Source organism: Epinephelus fuscoguttatus, linkage group LG12 (assembly GCF_011397635.1).
Source record: "Epinephelus fuscoguttatus linkage group LG12, E.fuscoguttatus.final_Chr_v1".
Taxonomy (NCBI): domain Eukaryota; kingdom Metazoa; phylum Chordata; class Actinopteri; order Perciformes; family Serranidae; genus Epinephelus; species Epinephelus fuscoguttatus.
This window is the reverse complement of record NC_064763.1, coordinates 30,483,491-30,503,743: the sequence shown is the minus strand read 5'-3', so window position 1 is coordinate 30,503,743 and position 20,253 is coordinate 30,483,491. Positions and strand designations below refer to the sequence as shown.

The following is a 20,253-nucleotide window of genomic DNA, read 5'->3' as shown; positions in this document are numbered from 1 at the left end:
TGGGAGGTGACGAGGCTGTGGACCAGGACAGCCGTTGTGTGGGGTGAGGGAGGGGCGGAGACGGTTAATGTTTCATAGGTGGAAATATGCAGACCGGGTGATTTTATTGATGTGTGAGTGGAAAGACACTGAGCTATCGAGCATGACACCCAGACTCTTAACTTGAGGGGAGGGGGACACTGTGGAACTGTCAATAGTGAGGGAGAAACTGTCGGTATTGGATAAAGTGGATTTGGTTCCGACCAGGAGGAGTTCTGTTTTATCAGGGTTGAGTTTGAGGAAGTTGGAGGTGAACCAGGATTAAATTTCTGAGAGGCAGTGGGTGAGGGAGGAGGGTGGAAGAGAGGTGTCAGGTTTACTGGATAAGTAGAGCTGGGTGTCATCCGCGAAGCAGTGAAAGTGAATACCAAATTTACGGAAAATATTGCCAAGTGGGAGGAGATAGATAATGAAGAGGAGAGGCCCCAGGACGGAACCCTGGGGCACACCTGAAGTGATGGGGGAGGGCTGTGAAATGAAGGATTTGAGTTGGAAGAACTGAGTGCAGCCAGTGAGGTAAGAGTGAAACCAGTGAAGGGGGGTGTGGGTGATACCTATGGAGGAGAGTCTATGGAGGAGGATTGGGTGAGAAATAGTGTCGAAGGCCGCACTCAGATCGAGGAGGATGAGAATGGAGATTAAACCGGAGTCAGCTGCTTGACCGCCGATTCCTTCATTTTCTGTAACCGCACTCAGATCGAGGAGGATGAGAATGGAGATTAAACCGGAGTCAGCTGCTTGACCGCCGATTCCTTCATTTTCTGTAACCGCTTATCCTGTCGGGGGTCATGGGTGTGCTGGGGCCTATCCCAGCTGACATTGGACAAAAGGCGGGGTACACCCTGGACAGGTCGCCAGACTATCACAGGGCTGACAGATAGAGCTAAACAGCCTTTCACACTCACATTCACACCTACAGCCAATTTGGAGTCACCAATTAACCTGCATGTCTTTGGACTGTGGGAGGAAGCCGGAGTACCTGGAGAAAACCTATGCCGACACAAGGAGAACATGCAAACTCCACACAGAGGGGCTCCCTCACCTCTACCCTGGGTCCGAACCAGGAACACCTCTTGCTGTGAGACGACAATGCTAACTACTGCATCACTGTGCCGCCCAACGGTTTAACTACATATCTTTAAACAAACAGTTACTCCTAAAAATGAACACAGAACTACACAAGTTTGCTAGTTTCAATTATCTCTGCATTTCATTACCTGGATGACAATCTTCATAGACATTACTCTTGGAGACAGCAACAAAACAAATAAACTGAGAACCTCTCTCTGTGTGGTTTATGTAAACCTATATTTCTGTTGCAGAACGAGTGTCTAATGTATGTAAAGCTCTACTGTCCTTTTTTTCTTCTCTCAATCCCTCTCATACTGCGCTACAGAAAAGCTATTTAAAGAGCCAATCTCGAGTTTATTTTTAGAAATATCAGATTTTTCAATCACATCAATGCCAGTGTGCCTCGCTATTTTTATCTGCCTTCTTTTAGGGTGCAAAATTCAAGGAAGTCACAATTCAGATCAGCAGTAAAACACAAAGAGTGAGGACGGAGAGCATATAGCTCAACAGCAGAGCAGATGATTGCACTGCAGGAGTGGTTTGAAAGGTTTCTGTCAATGTTTAGAGACATTATCATGTCGTGACTGAGTCATCACTGGAGCCCATTGTCACTGCTGTGAATGCAAGCTGTACAGCTGCCGTCCTCCACGGAGAAGCAGGCTGCAAACTTTTCAGAGCCACTTTTCAATCCTACAGACGGCGAGACAGTTTTTCAGTGGAGTTCTCTCTTTAAATAGAAACAAGATCTCCAAAATGGGAGGGCAAACAGGTCCATGATCAAAATCAAAAGGGTAGCTGAGAAGTAAACAGAGCGCAATCTCACAGGAACCATAGAAGAAACAAACTATACAGCAGAACAGGACAAGTAATTTCCAGATGATTCTAACCTTCGCAGAAGCCGAACGCCATGACTGATGGCGGAGTTTAACCAGCAACCTTCAGATTAGCCAGATCTGATGACGGATTGAGGGAGTTTAACCGACATGCTCTTCTCGCTTCATTCATCTCTCTTTAGCTGATGGGGCAAAGCTGTGACACCTCCTCCTGTCCGCCTGTCATACATCCTTCCTCTCCCTTCCACTGCCCTTCTCATATTTCCTGACTGATGTCTTCTCTCCACTATTTCTCTGTCATGCCACCTGAATGTATTTTCCTCTAGCGCCAGGGTATGATGTCAACAAGAGAAAGCGGGGCCGAAGCATAGCACTTTGCTACGCTAATATCATGCTAATAGTGTTGTGAGAATGCTTAAAATTGCTGTCAGTTGTAAGCTATTAGAAACATTTCAGTCTGACACTCTGGATTTAGATAGAGGGGGTTGATCCAGCAATTTCATTCCAGCGCAGTTTACTGTATGTAGCTGTGCTCTCAAGTCATTAATCATTTTGTTGCTGTAGGTCTCACATTTGTCAGCTGCTAGATAACTCATTTTGGAACGAAACTGATCGCATCAAGCGCTGACAGTTCTATGGCGCTTAAAATCACTCTCCGTGGGGAGCCTGCTTAATGAGAGACCTGATGACGATCTCCCCCGTCTGTTTTGGCCAATCAGTCTGAAAAATGGCCCATGCCTGCCTGTGATTGGCTCAGTCACAGGCAAGTGTGCAGTAACAGCGTGTTATCCGATAAAACACCCCAGTGATAGATGATCCTTCGGACATGTCAGTGTGCTGAAATCGCTCACTTAACTTGTCATTCTGGATATTTGGATTTGTAACCCTTCATCTCCTTCTGCCTCCTTCATCTTTTCTTCTCTCTTTTCTCAAATCTGTGCGTGTCTGATTTACAAGTGTAATCCGCGAGCATGACGGAAATTTTCTCGCTCCGAGAGCCTCAAAAACAAATACCGTGGAAACAAGGTGCAAGAGAGCGCAGACAGTCATTGCCATGAAAGATTTATGCAATAATAAGTCCTGATGTACTTTTAGCAGTCTTTGTAATAGAGACAGATGGGAAACTAAACGAACAACAGGGAGGAGAGCGGAGGAGGGTGACAAAGGGTGATTCATACCTGCAGTGTATAGAGGAGAGAGCAGGGGATGATGTAGTCACAAGAAGAGGAAGAGAGATTTTGCTTGTGCTTGGGGAATTGGACAAACAGCCATAAAGAGAAGAAACAGCTCGCCCCGATGCTGCACTTTCCCTTCCTCTTCTCATTGGCTTGTTGGACAGGCTCATTTCTCCCAGCTCTCCACTGAGAGGATCTGCCAAAAAGCGTTACAGATCCAGTCATGGCAAGACACAGAAGAGCAACCAGCACTCTAGCCGCAACCGCTGCAACACATAAACTGCATACATACATTCACACACACCATCTCAGCAGACACAGATGCCTTCTGCAAAATCAGTGTCAGTCAGCTGTGAAATTCCCGTGTATTAGCTCCACTGAGGGTTTACATCTGTGTAAGTGTGTGTATGAGTGTCACTTTGCATCTGAATTTATGCCTGCAAGCTTGTGTGTTATTGTTTGGAATAGTGCACTTCTCATCGTTATCACTTTTTTATTTTTATTTATTTGTTTTTTTGCTGATTTTCAGCAAAATACTTTCACCCAGATTTTATGCTCCCACGCATCCAAACATTATGTTTTCAGCTCTAAGAGGACTCTGATCGCATCAATTTACAATAAACAAGGTTCTCTTTCAATACTAGCGGCTGAGATGCTCATATAATACCTCTGGGAATGAAAAGTGAAGAGAGAAACAGCACAAATAGGTAACTGATTGTGAACTGATGCACCTCTATGTAATTCGGAAAATAAGCAGTTGAAACACAGTGCTTTGGCCCTGCAAATGTTCTTTTTGCATAGCTTGTTTTCCAGTTTTCACCTATTTCATGATCAAAATAATGCTCCCTGTGTGGAGTCAGGAGTGTGTGTGTGTGTGTGTGTGTGTGTGTCTCAGCTCCCTGTGCCCTTGCGTGCCTGAAAACATTAGTGTTCGACGCCTGAGGAGGAGGAGGTGCCACACCTCCTCATCGAAGTCTGAACATGGCCACTGTTTCCCATTGACACATGTCACCCTGTCGGCCTGTGTTATCATCGTGGTTTCAGTGAGGCAGGACGAGACGGAGAGCAGCAGCAGCAGCAGCAGCAGCAGCAGCACTACTGTACTCCCGCTCACATCTTTCCTCCACTAATAGGCAGGAGTTAAATAGGGAAAGCTGTGACCTGCATCATCTGATTATGCATGTGGAGAGTGTGTGTATATGGGAGGGAGGGGTGGGCAAAGTTTTTCTGAGTATAATTAGAGCTTGATTAGTGTTGAGATAAGCTTAGCCTTTCAAATGACCCAATTACTGCATGCAAAGAGGGTAGAGGTTATTTTTGCATTTTTCTCTCTCCCTCTCTCTCTCAATGTTTCCGCCTCTGTCTCCGTCCCATGCACACACAGACACGTATGCACTAAACGTGATCAGAGTAAAGTGTGTGTGCGAATATTGTGTGCTAAACAGATGTCGCAATGCTGGGCCTGGGACCAAGGGGGACGCGACAGAACAAGGCGGTGTCAGGCAGGGGAGGATAGACCGCACAAGACCAGCCCTAATTATAAGATACCCAGATATCCTGAAAAAATAGCTTTCAAGCAGGGCTTCTCGGATTTGTTAAGCAGGCAAGGTACCACTTAAGGTGCTTCATGATAATGAACATCGATTTTTCTTTCAACTTTAAGCACTCTGCTTCCCTGCTGGACAGAGGCAGACAACACCGCTGTGCTGGGGATCCTGAGGTTAAAGAGTCTGCAGTTTCCTATTATCACACGAAATTAAAAGCACTATAACTGGCAGATTTGCATGCTTTAGCGCATTAACAATAGCTATTTTCCAAACTGCATACTGTACTGCAAGTGTTCAGATCTCCTCCTCTCCAGGCAGCCACTATGTACGCTGCTAGAGACATCAACATGCTTGAGATGGGTAGTCCATCACAGCGAGTGCTTCACTGCCACTCATTTGACACTGTGTATTCACAAGCAAGGACAGTTTTGATTGTTACTGGTGGTGTATTCAAGGACACTTCAACATCCAAAATTTCTGCTTGAGCTATCATAATCATTTGCTTTCACAAAACTGAACCAAGAAGACAGATGACAACCAAATGTGGAGAAAAAAAAATTACATCAGTGTGGATGTTCCTTTTTGGCAAGCAAATCATCCCACTTGAGGCAATCAAGGACACATCAACGAATACATTTAAAAAGACTATTCTGATAGATCTCGACACCGTAAACACTCAGAGCTGCTCGTAGGTATACCTATGAAAAGTAATGCAGCAGAGTTCATCCGCATCATCATGGAGGGTGCAATAATGTGACAAATGCACCTACAGGAGTAAAGGAGGAAGTAGTGTGAGTGAATGTCTGCATAAGGAGACAAGTGGTCATGTCCCATGTGTAACCAAATGAACGTTTAGTTATTTTAAGGCAGTGGTTCCCAACTGGTGGGTTGCATTCTGAATGGACCACAAGTGACTCCCAAACATGTCAAGTTTTGAGGTACAGTGAATTTCTGGCACAGAGCTTTTATTTTGGAGTGCAGGTTCCTGCTGTACAGTGAGTCACTTACAGACAGCTTCTTGACAGAAACGGCAAAATAGCTCGACAGCATTGCCAAACACAAGTATGATGCTGAATATATTACAATTGTGTGGACCTTGAACTAATGACTAAGTAGAAATCTGGACCCCATGCTGGACCAGTTGGGACCCACTGTTTAAGTATGTAACGTGACGAAGGCCAACTGTGTTTCTTTATCTTGACCTAACCTATGTAACTTTACTTTCCTAATCATACCCCACATAATTTTGGACACTAATTTGTTGGGCACCAATTTATTAGACACCATACGACCCAGGAACAGTGGACAGGATCAAGGATCAAGACAGGGACATAGCTATTTATTTCTACTCTGCCCGGTCAGCCAGTGATTTTCCTTTAAGTTTCTGTTTTTTGTTTGGCATCACAGAAGTGCGACTTTAAATAAAAGAAACTTTCAACACTACGAAACAGTAATTCCTAGGCCACAGAGGATCAGTGGTGCAGAGCCGGAAATATTGACCTGATTTGTCTCCAATATGAAGATGGATGCAATGGTTATGTACTATATTACATGACAGGGGAGGATTATATAGTGCAGAGATATTTCAGCTGTGTCTTTGAGGCAATGACGCCATTTAAATCTCTCATTAACTCTGCCAGAGATTTATCACCATTTGAATGAGCAACGCTAAATGATCTTTGGGATTATGCTAAGCTAAATCAACCACCAACAAGAGAGGAGCAGCATCTATATTGAGTGTCTGAGCTAGCCGTTGTCCCTTCTGCACCCCCTTCTCACTCTTTGCCTCCTCGTCATTTTTTTGTAAATTCCCCTCTTATTTGTCTCCTTTTTTCCAAACTATGTTTTTCTCTTGCTTTTTTCTGGTTGAATCCTGCCAGTGCTGCTTAATTAGGGTTGATTATCTGTGTCTGTATGTGGGTGTATGAGCCTGCGGCCTGCGTGCACATGTGTGTGCGCACCTGGATGCACAAAAGAATGTTTCAGTGTGACTAAATGCTTTATTTTTTTCTGCAAGTTGAGTTGTGTGTTAATCAATTTGCGAGTGTTTATCTGACTCACCTCGCAGAAGGTCAAAGAATTAGCTGGCACTTCATCGGAAGTCGCAGTTGTGTAGTTGTGCAGAGCAGACAGACATTTACACACCTACCTATATAATGGTCTACGCTTCGCAGTAGATCCCTGTCACCCCCATCATCCTTTTTTAGCTGCCGTCTCACTCGCTCTGCTCTCTCTCCCTCCCACACCGCCACGCTGTGCCTCTCTCCCCTTGCCTCGGCTTTCATGTTTTAAGAGCTCCTCATTCCCTTTGAGTATGATATTGCCCACATCCTCCCCTCTCTGGCTCCCCTCCTCTCCTTTTCCCTCCCTCTCGCACATTCCCCGCTCTGCTACTTTCTCCTTGTGTTTGCCAGGATGAGTGGCAGGTGTCTCCTCCAGATGCCAAGTTGTAGTTGGGAGGCAGTTGCGATGATGGCCTGACAAGCAGCATGTGTATGTGCTTATGTGGGGTTTCTTTTCTTTTCTTTTCAGTGTGTGTGTGTGTGTGTGTGTGTGTGTGCATTGTGACTGGTGTGGAGTGATGGGAGAGAAACAGAGGAGGGAGATGGCTCTTGTAATTGAACCCTGGCTGTGCTTGATGAAGCTTTCAGCAAATATCTAACCGGGGAGGCTAAGATGAGAATTTAGACAAACAACCAGCGGGAAACGGATGCAGAGACAAAGCGAGCAAAGAAAGAAAATGGGGGGGGGGGGGGGGGTTGTTTAAAAAGGCATCACTTGCTGAAATGGACAATTACTTGTGTAAAGTGAAAGCCATGTGTGTATACCAACCCAGAGGACAAAAGGACATCATCACCAGTGTGATTATGATCCAATCAAGCTGGAATTTGAACAGCAAAACAGCTCTGGTTGCGTGGTGTGGTAAACAGCACTCTGTCACTTTTCTAAAAGGAGAGTTACACAGATATGGCCATAATGTGAGCACTGTGTATGTGGACACCCTGTGCTTTAGACTGTTGTGTTCTTTTCGTTGGAACCACTAGTTCCAGTACAGGGACTCTTGATGCGACAGCAAACAGTGATGCCTGTTTTAAGTCAAACTGGAACTTTTTATACAAGGGAATATGCACTGAAACAGTACTGCTCATTGATTTGCATTTCCAGTTTTTAAATACAAAAAAGTAGGGGTGGGAATCACCAGAGGATCCACGATATGATATTATCACAATACTTAAGCCACGATACAAGATTATTGGGATTTTAAATATGTTTTGATATGCAGAGTACTGGGATGAAATATATTGCAATATAGTTTAGTTTATTTGCACATACATGTGTAGAAAATACAGGAAAAAGAAATTAAAAGTTAAAACATTGTGCAGGAGAGGTCAGAAGCCAAAAATGGCTCATGAAGATACTTCCGTCTATTAAATAACAACAATCACACATAAAAAGAAAAGGATGAAAATAAAGATTGCATAACTGAATAAGAGTTCCAGACTTACAAGTGTTACAAAATCGTAACAACAAAAAAACACAAAACAAATTACAAATAAATCAATGAAGTGTTAAGAGTTCTTTTCAGATGTTTTTTGAATAACAATGTAGATGTAGATTACCTTTCTTCAACTGTAAATTATGTCCCCAAAGGAAACCTTTATTAACACGTGTTCTAATTTTAAAAAAGTTTTCAGTCTGTTCATCTGACTTCAGCCTTCTTTTTTTACAGCAAATTGTATGTAGTGGACTGAAAAGCAATGAGCAGTAGGCTATCTAAAGTTTAACTTTTGTCTATTTATATGATAAAAAAAAAACCCTGATAATTGGCACTGTGTGATGATATGATATTGCCACACAAAAATATTGCACTACTATACTGCACTGATTTTTCCCCCTGACCCCGAAGCTAAGCTAGGCTAATCAGCTTCCATTTGGGAAGCAAAACTAGTTAGCGCCACTTACCACTAAACTCTCAACTTTTGTGAGCAAAGCAATTTGTGTGTGAAGTGAAGTGTGGTTGTTGTTCTTTGTCGTTTATAACCTGCGAGACAGCTGAATTTCCCTTTGGGGATGAATAAAGTTCTTTCTATTCTATTCTATTCTATTAATGTGAGCTCCACTTTGTGACCGGTGTCTGTGAAATGTGCTACATTTAAACTGTACTTCCTTGATTCCAGTTATGGTGGTGGCAAAATGCAATGGGTAACAACATCAGTTCGCTTCTTAATGTCACATATACGTAGTTATACTCTAATCTATTTTTAGTTTCTGCCCACACAGATATTAAACCAATCAAACGGCAATACCAACATCATCCGTTTGAAACAAAACTAAATGAATGGCCTGTGGGAAACACTAGTGTAGGGGGCACTATCACAGCATTTTTTTGTTTTTGGTTGTTTTTTAGCAATTACAAATCTATCTTACAAGACACGTCAGAACAAATACAAAAGACATCTGTACTGGTTTCTGAACTCTAATTGTAATTGCAGTTTGACTTCCAGACAATAGCGTGCTTCCAGTTTTTTCTGCAACGCTGAGGAAGACTTTTCCTGTATGAACATTAAAAATATCCCCGTGCACAAAGCCAGTACAGTTTGCTGTATGTCCAGGCCTGCACAGAGCCCTGACCTCTGACCTCAACCTGACAACACTTTTGGGATTAACTGAAACACCGACTACGAGCTGGGCCTCATCGCTCATCAGTGTCTGATCTTACTAATGCTAATCCCTGCAGCCAGGTTCAAAAATCTTGTGAAAAGCTTTTCTAGTAGAGTGGAGGCTGTTAAACTGCAGCAGCAGATTATTTTTCAAGTATTTTGGGGGTATTTTAAGCCATTTCAGACAGTGAAAAGGCGACAGGAAGATGCAACAAAAGGGCCATGGCGAGACATTGTAGTGCAGAGGTCAGCATCTTAACCTCTGAGCTACAGGGCCAGCAAATAATCCTCCTGGTTTTGCAATGAGGTGATTAAGAATTAAATGCTTTGTGGCTGTAACACTCGGGTAACCACATACTTATGCACTGCGTGCATGTGTAGTGACTGATGTTTACTCTGGTAGTCTGGTATTGTTCAGGTATTTTATACATATTAGATGAACAGTAGAGAAAATGTGTATTTTCTCTGATTGCTGCCTTTTATCGAGACGAGTAATCAAATTTGCAAATGATTTAGGAAAAGCAAACATAAGACGATTAAGCCGCGGCCCACATGCTGCGCTCCATCTTTGTTCAGAGCAAAGCGCCTGGTTGACAAAAATCACACAAATATTTCAATCTTAAGAAGGTAGTAGGTATCAGATGAGCTTTAAAACATTACAACCCTTCGCCAGAGATTCACACTGGGCACAAATCACTTTTATGGAAACTCACCCTGATTCATTTCCCTATTTAACAGCAGTACATGGGGAAATGCGTCATGGAGAATTACTGGTAAAACATATTTTCATGTACATCTACGCTCCTTACTGGGAGCTGTAACAGGTCTGAGGCTTGGCTTAATGCCAGCTTGATGCCTCGGCTAATTGCTGATTTGCAGTTAATTGTCTATTTATGTATTGCAGACTGCGCCAGTGCTGTGGAGCTGAAGGCATTAAAATCTATGTGCTGACGTGGTGTTAAAATGTTTGGAAACATGTTTTCAACACTTGAAAACAAGGTACAAAGAATCTGATGTTGATGCAGGATTGGAGATTTTCCCTCACTGCAGCTGAGAGCAGTACAGAAAAAAAAGCACAGCTCATGCATTATCTAAACGAGTATACTATTCAAACCTTGAACTGCAAATGTTTTTTTCTGTTTTGCCACTTGCTATCAAAAGCAGACTATCACTATAATAGAGTAATAGACATAATTGTATGTTTCATGAGGCAAGTGACAAATAAAATGTTTGAACGACTGGATACTAGTGGGAGATTTGATGCCCCCAGTGTCACAGCCATATGGCAGTCAGCAGTTTCTCTACCTAATATCATCTTCCATCTCTCAATCTATAAATTTTAAAACACCCACAAGCTGCGAGCAGAGATGTAGACACATTTCCCTCAGATGGGCTCAAATGTATACAAGCTCAACCAGGGACAGTCGTGTACGCACTATATTACACAATAAACAGAAGGGAGATATAGAGGATATAATTGGGAAGAATGAAAGAGGCAAAGCGGAGGAAGGAGGAAGTCAGATATGAAGCGATGATGATGAAAATACAAAAAGAAAAAAAAAAGAAGGACTGCAGGGGTAAACAGAAGGCAACGACGAAGCAAAAGCAATTGGAAATGCAAACTAATGCTAGAGGCACCATCACAAGAACATGTCAAGCAGACTTGTACTGAAGACAATTTGAATATATATATATATATATATATATATATATATATATATACATTCAAATTATATATATATATATATATATATATACAGTACAGGCCAAAAGTTTGGACACACCTTCTCATTCAATGCGTTTTCTTTATTTTCATGACTATTTACATTGTAGATTCTCACTGAAGGCATCAAAACTATGAATGAACACATGTGGAGTTATGTACTTAACAAAAAAAGGTGAAATAACTGAAAACATGTTTTATATTCTAGTTTCTTCAAAATAGCCACCCTTTGCTCTGATTACTGCTTTGCACACTCTTGGCATTCTCTCCATGAGCTTCAAGAGGTAGTCACCTGAAATGGTTTCCACTTCACAGGTGTGCCTTATCAGGGTTAATTAGTGGAATTTCTTGCTTTATCAATAGGGTTGGGACCATCAGTTGTGTTGTGCAGAAGTCAGGTTAATACACAGCCGACAGCCCTATTGGACAACTGTTAAAATTCATATTATGGCAAGAACCAATCAGCTAACTAAAGAAAAACGAGTGGCCATCATTACTTTAAGAAATGAAGGTCAGTCAGTCCGGAAAATTGCAAAAACTTTAAATGTGTCCCCAAGTGGAGTCGCAAAAACCATCAAGCGTTACGACACTGGCACACATGAGGACCGAGCCAGGAAAGGAAGACCAAGAGTCACCTCTGCTTCTGAGGATAAGTTCATCCGAGTCACCAGCCTCAGAAATCGCAAGTTAACAGCAGCTCAGATCAGAGACCAGATGAATGCCACACAGAGTTCTAGCAGCAGACCCATCTCTAGAACAACTGTTAAGAGGAGACTGCGCGACTCAGGCCTTCATGGTCAAATAGCTGCTAGGAAACCACTGCTAAGGAGAGGCAACAAGCAGAAGAGATTTGTTTGGGCCAAGAAACACAAGGAATGGACATTAGACCAGTGGAAATCTGTGCTTTGGTCTGATGAGTCCAAATTTGAGATCTTTGGTTCCAACCGCCGTGTCTTTGTGAGACGCAGAAAAGGTGAACGGATGGATTCCACATGCCTGGTTCCCACTGTGAAGCATGGAGGAGGAGGTGTGATGGTGTGGGGGTGTTTTGCTGGTGACACTGTTGGGGATTTATTCAAAATTGAAGGCACACTGAACCAGCATGGCTACCACAGCATCCTGCAGCGACATGCCATCCCATCCGGTTTGCGTTTAGTTGGACGATCATTTATTTTTCAACAGGACAATGACCCCAAACACACCTCCAGGCTGTGTAAGGGCTATTTGACCAAGAAGGAGAGTGATGGAGTGCTGCGGCAGATGACCTGGCCTCCACAGTCACCGGACCTGAACCCAATCGAGATGGTTTGGGGTGAGCTGGACCGCAGAGTGAAGGCAAAGGGGCCAACAAGTGCTAAACACCTCTGGGAACTCCTTCAAGACTGTTGGAAAACCATTTCAGGTGACTACCGCTTGAAGCTCATCGAGAGAATGCCAAGAGTGTGCAAAGCAGTAATCAGAGCAAAGGGTGGCTATTTTGAAGAAACTAGAATATAAAACATGTTTTCAGTTATTTCACCTTTTTTTGTTAAGTACATAACTCCACATGTGTTCATTCATAGTTTTGATGCCTTCAGTGAGAATCTACAATGTAAATAGTCATGAAAATAAAGAAAACGCATTGAATGAGAAGGTGTGTCCAAACTTTTGGCCTGTACTGTATATATATAAAAGAAATTAATGGGACCAGTGAGAACACCCCAGTGGTGAGTTTAACACTGTAAACTTAAATTAACAGCTGAGAAATCACAAATGTCATCTGTGACGCAGTTTGGCTTTGAACAAAGAAAATTGCTCAACTATCATTCATGGACCTCTAGTCGCATGTAGAGCGCACTTTACCAGACATACGGATATACTTGAAGAGCTAAATGTCACCATCATGTCAGTTTTGTTGATAACATTTCCAAGCTGAAAGGATCTAAGAAAGACTGACAATGCAAAAGGTTCTATTCAAACCAAGAAAATACAGCTCAACCATGTAATTCACACACAAAGACAAAAGGACACAGTTGTAGATACTAACAGGCAACGCACATTCTTACACACTCACATACAGAAAGTAGCAAATAGCAGCTTTATACCTAATTAACAGACACAGCAGGCGGGGCAGAGCGGTGCATGAGGGTAAAGCTGTGGAGGAAGGGAAGTGTAAACGTTGTGGAGAAAAGGATGCAGAGGAGCATGAAGCAAAGGGCAGCACAGATGGACAGATAAGGCAGAGGAGGAGAGACAGAAAGAACGGAGAGATAAAATCATTTTGATGACCCAGGGCACTGAATACACACTGTATGCTAGAGCTTTTGAAAATATCGTTTGACCAATCAAAGAGAGGGTGTAAAGAGCTCGCCGGCATCAGCATCAATAATAAATGTGAAGTGGTCATTGTTTATTTATTATCCGACCTTCCTTCAACCCAGCAGTGGGTCTATCAATATGAAAATACATTTGTCACATGGCCAAATGGTTTGAAACAAAAGATCTCATCAAGATAGAGAATATATTTATAGTGTCTTTATGTGTGTTGTAAACATGTAAACACATTCACCTGTTAATTAGAAGCAAGATGAAGATTTAAGTTTGTACACTGGTTACTCACTGACGTAAAATGACAAAATGGTACTGTTTATTTATAAGTCTAACAACTGTTAAAGAAGAAATTTTATTTAAATTCATTCATTTTCCATAACTGTTAATCCTGTAAGGGATCGCAGGGGGCTGGAGCCTATCCCAGCTAACATTGGGCGAGAGACGGGGTACACCCTGGACAGGTCGCCAACCATCACAGGGCTGACACATAGAGACAGACAACCATTCACACTCACATTCACACCTACGGACAATTTAGAGTCACCAATTAACCTGCATGTCTTTGGACTGTGGGAGGAAGCTGGAGTACCTGGAGGAAACCATCGCTGACACGGGGAGAACATGCAAACTCGACACTCCCCCACCCTGGATTCAAACCAGGAACCCTCTTGCTGTGAGGCAACAATGCTAACCACTGCACCACCATGCCGCCAGTTTAAGTATTACTACTTATTTGTTATCTAGCTAACTCAGATAGCAGGACTTAGAGAGTTTGGCAGCCATGGCAGTGTCCCTGAACCAGCCTACTCTTCCACTCTCTGACTGGCTGGTGCTCATTGCCTTTGTTGGTTAGGATTAGGCAAGAGGGTTGGGATTGGTTAGGGTCAGAGCATGTGAGCGGAGCGGGTGAAAATTTCCACTCCTCGCTTGCAGACCTGTCACTTTGCGCCGCTCGTCCGCTCCACTTGGTTCTGCACATTCTTCGCTCTGCTCCGCTCCATCATAAATTTTATCCCGCTCCATTCGCTCACCACTCCGCTCAAAAAAACTGCGTCGTACTACCCTAACCTGTAATCATCTATTCACAAATAAAACGGGATCTGCCCATTTTTCCGACAGCCCATTGGTCCAACCATATTAAACCCATTGTTCCGAAGTCCCGTTGTTCCGAAATCATCATGATGCCCTGTGGTTAAGGTCTGGTTAGCTTTAGGCACAAAAACCACTTGGTTAGGGTCAGGAAAAGATCATGGTGTGGGTTAAAGTGAAAAAGAAAGTGACAAACACATAAGCCGTGAGCCTGCTTTGCCTCAAGCCTTTCCCAGCTGACCCAGAGCAGGTCACGGCGCACCGTCAAAGGTGAGCCAATCAGAGACAGAGCAAGGCAAAGTAGGGCAGGCAGGTCATGCCTTTGCCATCCTAGACACACACGTTCATATGCTGGTGGACAAGGCTGCCATACATGGTGCCACCTGCTACTCAATTTTTAACACACTCACAATGATGGAGCAGCCATTGTGAGCAATCTTGCTCAAGGATACTTTGACATGCGGACAGGAAGAGCTGGAAATCGAACCGCCGCTATTCCGATCAGTGGACAACCCGCTCTACCTTCTGATCCGCAGCCGCCCAAATATAGTATAGTTGCATTTTAAGCTAAATGTTAATATCAGCATGCTAACATTCTCATAATTACAACTTGCTCACATTTAAAAAACATAGTAGTCACGCACATCTAAAAACCGTTTAAAGCAGGTGCTGGACAAAAAGATAGCAATAATCAGCATGAAAATCTGAACAGGAAAATATGAGGGAACCTGAGAATGGACTGTTACATTCAGCACTCACCTGTGGGAAAAGACACAGAAGAGGTTATAAGACAACACTGGAATATTCTGGACACAAATTCTTCACTGAAAGGATGCTTTAATAACCCTCCTCGTGTTGTGTATAAAAGACCACATTATCTTCGCAATATGCTGGTCAGAGCAGACCCCCCCCCCCCAGCCCCCTCAAATCCCACCTGGCAATTACAGAGGTGGAAACGGCCAACAATGCCATTTTACATTAAAAACACAGACCCACAGTCATCCTCGTTCTGGAGAAATGTTTGACATTAAGGACATCGTTTCTTGTAAAATGAAAAATGTCATACAAATGTTGAAGTGTCCCTGCAGCCTCGCATACATTTGAAAAACAATGAGGGCCCTAAAAACTAGGATCACTGAACACAGAAGTGCCATTTGTAATCATGATGCATCACGTCTAGTTGCTGTCCACTTCACTAAAGCCCAACATAGCATATCCACTCTCAGTTACGTTGAGACCATTAAAGGTCCTCACAGAGGAGGAGATATTGACTCTCTTCTTCTGAAAAAAGACTGAATTTCATTGCCATCCATCCAGTTGTCAACTTCATGGTGGCACCAGAGAATAAGTGAGGGGATCTACAAAATCAGCAGGGTTCATCCTCTGGGGACCATGAATGTGTGCACAACGTTTCATGGCAATCTGTGCAGCAGTTGAGATATTTCAGTCTGGACCAAAGGGGTGGACCGATAAGCAGAACAACACAATCGGGGCGACTGTGGCTCAGAGGTAGACTGGGTTGTACACTAATTGGAGTGCATGTGAATGGTTACTGAATAGCAGGTGGCACCTTGTATGGTAGCCTCGGACACCAGTGTGTGACTGTGTGTGTGAATGGGTGAATGTGACATAAAGTGTAAAAGTGCTTTGTGTGGTTGGAAGACAAGAAAAGCACTTTACAAGTCCATTCACCACTTAACATTGCCATCCATAGCATGAATGTATGGAGAGAAGTGGACACAGCGTTGGAGGGGGGGCAGTTCATTCCTATGACAGCTGCCCAGTGGTGCATGATGCCAAAAATGTTTGATTTGCTGGGGTAGAAAACTAACCAGATCTTTCACATCGTGGGGCCCATAGAGTATGCGCACTAGTGACTTTGCTGGCCGAGCAGCTAATTTCCAGTTTAGTCCTCTTCTGACTTGAATAAAGATAAAGTGATTTAATCATGCAGCTCTTCTAGATTTCCTGAACGTTATCAGAGGGAATGGATTAAATCCTGATAGCAAAAGCAAGTCATTTTGTGGAGGCTGTGACACTCAGAAAAAATGTATCCACTCATTCACAGACATCTCTCTTCCAATGTAAATCTATGGGGAAAAGTCTGTTTGGGGCACAAAGGCAACATGATAGATCTAGAAGTTGTAATTCCACGATTTGGCCACTATGTCAAATTGGCTTCAAAGCCCAGTGCTGTTCCTGCTTTATCCATAGAGCCACACTGTTTTCGTAGCTTAATATAATCACTAATCATTTCTCAAACATACTGTAAAACTTCAATTCATAGTCCAGGCTATTTTTTGTCTAAAATCACTGAAATCAACACGCCTATATTTGGGGCAGGTGTCTATATGGGACAGGCGTTTAATGCCTTTCACACAAAACTGCTGCCCAGCAAAGATCAGCAAATACAATCAAATTGTTAAACCAGTATTATTATTACTTGTATAAAAAACAGGCTTCAGATAACATCAGTTATGAATCTTTCATGTGATCTAGCTCCGAGAGACAGAGCATCAGAGAGAGAGAGCTACAGTACTTGAGGATTACAGAACCCAGCACACTGACACAGCACCACTTTATCCTGTTAAAAACAATACTCACAACTTGGATTGATTTTTGTGAAAAGCCCTTTCGATTCTTTTGATCTGAGGACCCTGACGGACTAAAGGAATATGAATAACTTACAGGGTAATTGAGGAATGGACACACAATTTGAGGCAGCCAACAACCCAGTTTTTGTACATCTGAAAAACTTCTATTGCTAGTAAAAGGGACTGGGCATTTATTAAAGTTTTACGGTAAATTTAAGTCTAATACAGGCCAATAACACTGTAGATAGCTGTAAAAAAATACTTACAATAACTAACAAAAATGTATTGTTTTAATCATATATCATGAAAAATGTTAAGTGTGTTTCATAAAGTGTAAAAATGCCTTAAAACCACAAATAATCATATATATATATTGATGTTGGTTCAACAGGATAGGAGACGGGCTGCCACAATGACAGCTGTTTTTTTTTTTCCCTTCTTCTTTTTGATGAAAAGGTCAGCCTTGTCAAATACAACAGACACTGCCTACACAATATGTATCATATAAAATGTCATGGATACAGAGAGACATGTGGACAAACACACACACACCTGCGCGTATGTAGTTACACAAGTGTACAGACCTATACAGACGCATGTGTACCACACAGGATAATGCTGCCCTGACATTTCAGAACATGTTGTTCTTTTACTGAGCCGAGCAGCAGTGTCCTGGACAAACTGACATCTGTCTATCACATCTGTCCGTTCCACTGAGACACACACACACACACACACACAAAGGCTGGATACGCGCACACATGGTGTTCATATTGTATCGTAACTCTCTGTCCGGACATCACTGCCCGGATCAGCGTGTCTCCAACCTCATCTCTTTTGCCTCTGCCCTTTTTATTCTTACCTCGCTGGCCTCACAATCAAACACTGGAGGGAACCAAGGTGGGAAAAAAAAAAATCAAATAAATAAATAAGGAGTGAGACGAGAGGAATCTCAAAACAAAAAGTAATATCCACTTCACACGCATGCTGCAGATGATTCCCGCTTCATCCTCCACCTCCTCTCTCCCCCCTCTTTCTCACTCTCCCTTATTGTGGGAATGTATTACAGGTGAGGTGCGTGTTCACTTGTAAGCAGGAGAAACATCGATTTTCTGTCGCCTTTATAGGATAACCAAAGGATGTAACACTGTTCAGTGCGTGATAGGATGCTGCTGTGCGTGTCTGTGTTCGCCGTATCATCGAGATTGGTCCGAGGAAAACATAAATAAAATTGTGACAATCATACTGCCGCACCAAAGAAAAACACAAGACTACACACACTGCTCTAAAAATAGTTTGTAGACCTGAGCAGTGTTTTTAGGAGGTGTTGTGAAGGGGCCTCTGTGATTTTCAAGGTTTTGCAAAACATGAAAAAATGATCCCGTGAGTTTGGATTTGAGTTTAAGATGAAGATAATAGTGAAGGTTAAGAGAAGAACAGGCTCGCGAAATAGCACAGGAATGTTTTTGTGCATACGTGTGTGTGTGTGTGTGTGTGTGTGTTTGTAAGATATTTGTGTCAGCGTTGTAATTTGTCTGCACTGAACCATGCCTATTGTTGTCTTTGTAAACTGAGAGCAATGAGTGTTTCATTTAAGATGTGTCTGATAACAGGAGCTCTACTGTATGAATTCAATTAATTCCGCCTGCACTCTGTTTCCCTCCATCCTCCTCTCTTCTCCTCTCTGCTCCTAGGTTATGGTGGGGTGGAGCTACTGTTGGTGCTGTGTGGCCTGGATCTCTCTCTGCCCTGCCCTCGCCACTGCATCTGCTACACTTCACCTAGCACAGTCTCCTGCCAGGCCCACAACTTCCATGCCGTGCCCGAGGGCATCCCTGCCCAGAGCGAGCGCGTCTTCCTGCAGAACAACAAGATCCAGCGGCTGCTCCGCGGCCACTTCTCGCCCACCACCACCATGTTGTGGCTTTACTCCAACAACATCTCCTACATACAACCATCCACCTTCCACGGCTTTGATCGCCTGGAGGAGCTCGACCTCGGGGACAACCGGCACCTGAAGGCGGTTGCTTCAGACACTTTCCTGGGCCTGGGCAGGCTACACGCCCTGCACCTATACCACTGTGGCCTGATCAGCCTGCCTCCAGGGATCTTTGCGGGCCTCCATAATCTCCAGTATCTCTACCTACAGGTACATGGATAACAGCCTCCTTTTATCTCTAGTGTATATTGCATCTGCCACCACAATCGCATTACGGTGTAATCTGTCCATCAGCCTGGCTCAGCACTTACTGCCTATTCTGATTTATTCAATTTATTTTAATTGGACACTGATCAAATGCTAGCTGTTATCCTGAGTGCAGGGAAAATACCACAAAGCAGCGCTCACATTGAAGTAAGCTACAGTATATCTGCTGTGGTAAACAGCTGGAGAGAAACGGTATAGAATTTGAAATCCAGCATTGAGTGTGGGATTGCATTATTTACATGGTGGATTTATGAGGGGGGAGGCTTCTACTATATGGAAAAGATCATCAATCCATGCTATTGATGGCTAAAATCAATTAATACACTGAGTGGGTGGCTTGAATGCTCGACAGCATTCTTATGTCCTCTATAACAGCTTGTCTAATGTACAGAAAACCACAGTTAGTCGTGTGTAAATCACCCACGATGGCCCCCATCCTTTAACAGAATGCTCAACCTCAAATGCACCACTCAAAGGGCAAAGAAAATCCTTTCTGACCCCTCTTATACTGCTCACCACTATTTTTTTTAGCTACTGCCCTCTGGAAGCTGTTCAGATCACTGACTATTCAACCACCCTGCATCAAAAAATAATACAGTCTTTGAGTTCCTTGCATAGTCCAGCTATTTCCTGCACTTACTATGCTTTTATAATGTATACTGAGCAACAAGACAAAGCTGTTCTTTGTGTTGTATAATGTATGCATGTAATAGCATGATGTTATTGATGTCTTTTATAATGCCGGAACTGACCTAAAAAGCCGTATAAGGGCATACTACCGCTGCTATCAATGTTTCAAGTGGTAAGAATGTTTCTAGAGATGCACTGACTGCAATTATGTTGGCGACTCCAATTTTTTGACATTTTAACAGACACAGATTTTGGCCAATTTGGATTTTTTTTCTTTTTTTTTCTAAGATCTATAATTGACAGAAGACACATGCATATTGGACACTTTTCTTGAAAGCCACTGGAAACTTGGCTTGAAATAGTAAAAGTGCATGT

The 20,253-nt window shown here is 43.0% G+C and overlaps 1 protein-coding gene across 1 annotated transcript in view; it reads left to right on the top strand.

Moving 5' to 3' along the window:
• LOC125898314 (reticulon-4 receptor-like 1) overlaps positions 1-20,253 on the top strand; it is a 124,795-nt gene that overhangs the window by 100,088 nt on the left and 4,454 nt on the right. The window contains exon 2 of the mRNA XM_049592086.1: positions 18,737-19,191. Within this exon, the coding sequence (XP_049448043.1) occupies positions 18,737-19,191 (455 nt within the window). The remainder of the gene's footprint in view (positions 1-18,736; positions 19,192-20,253) is intronic.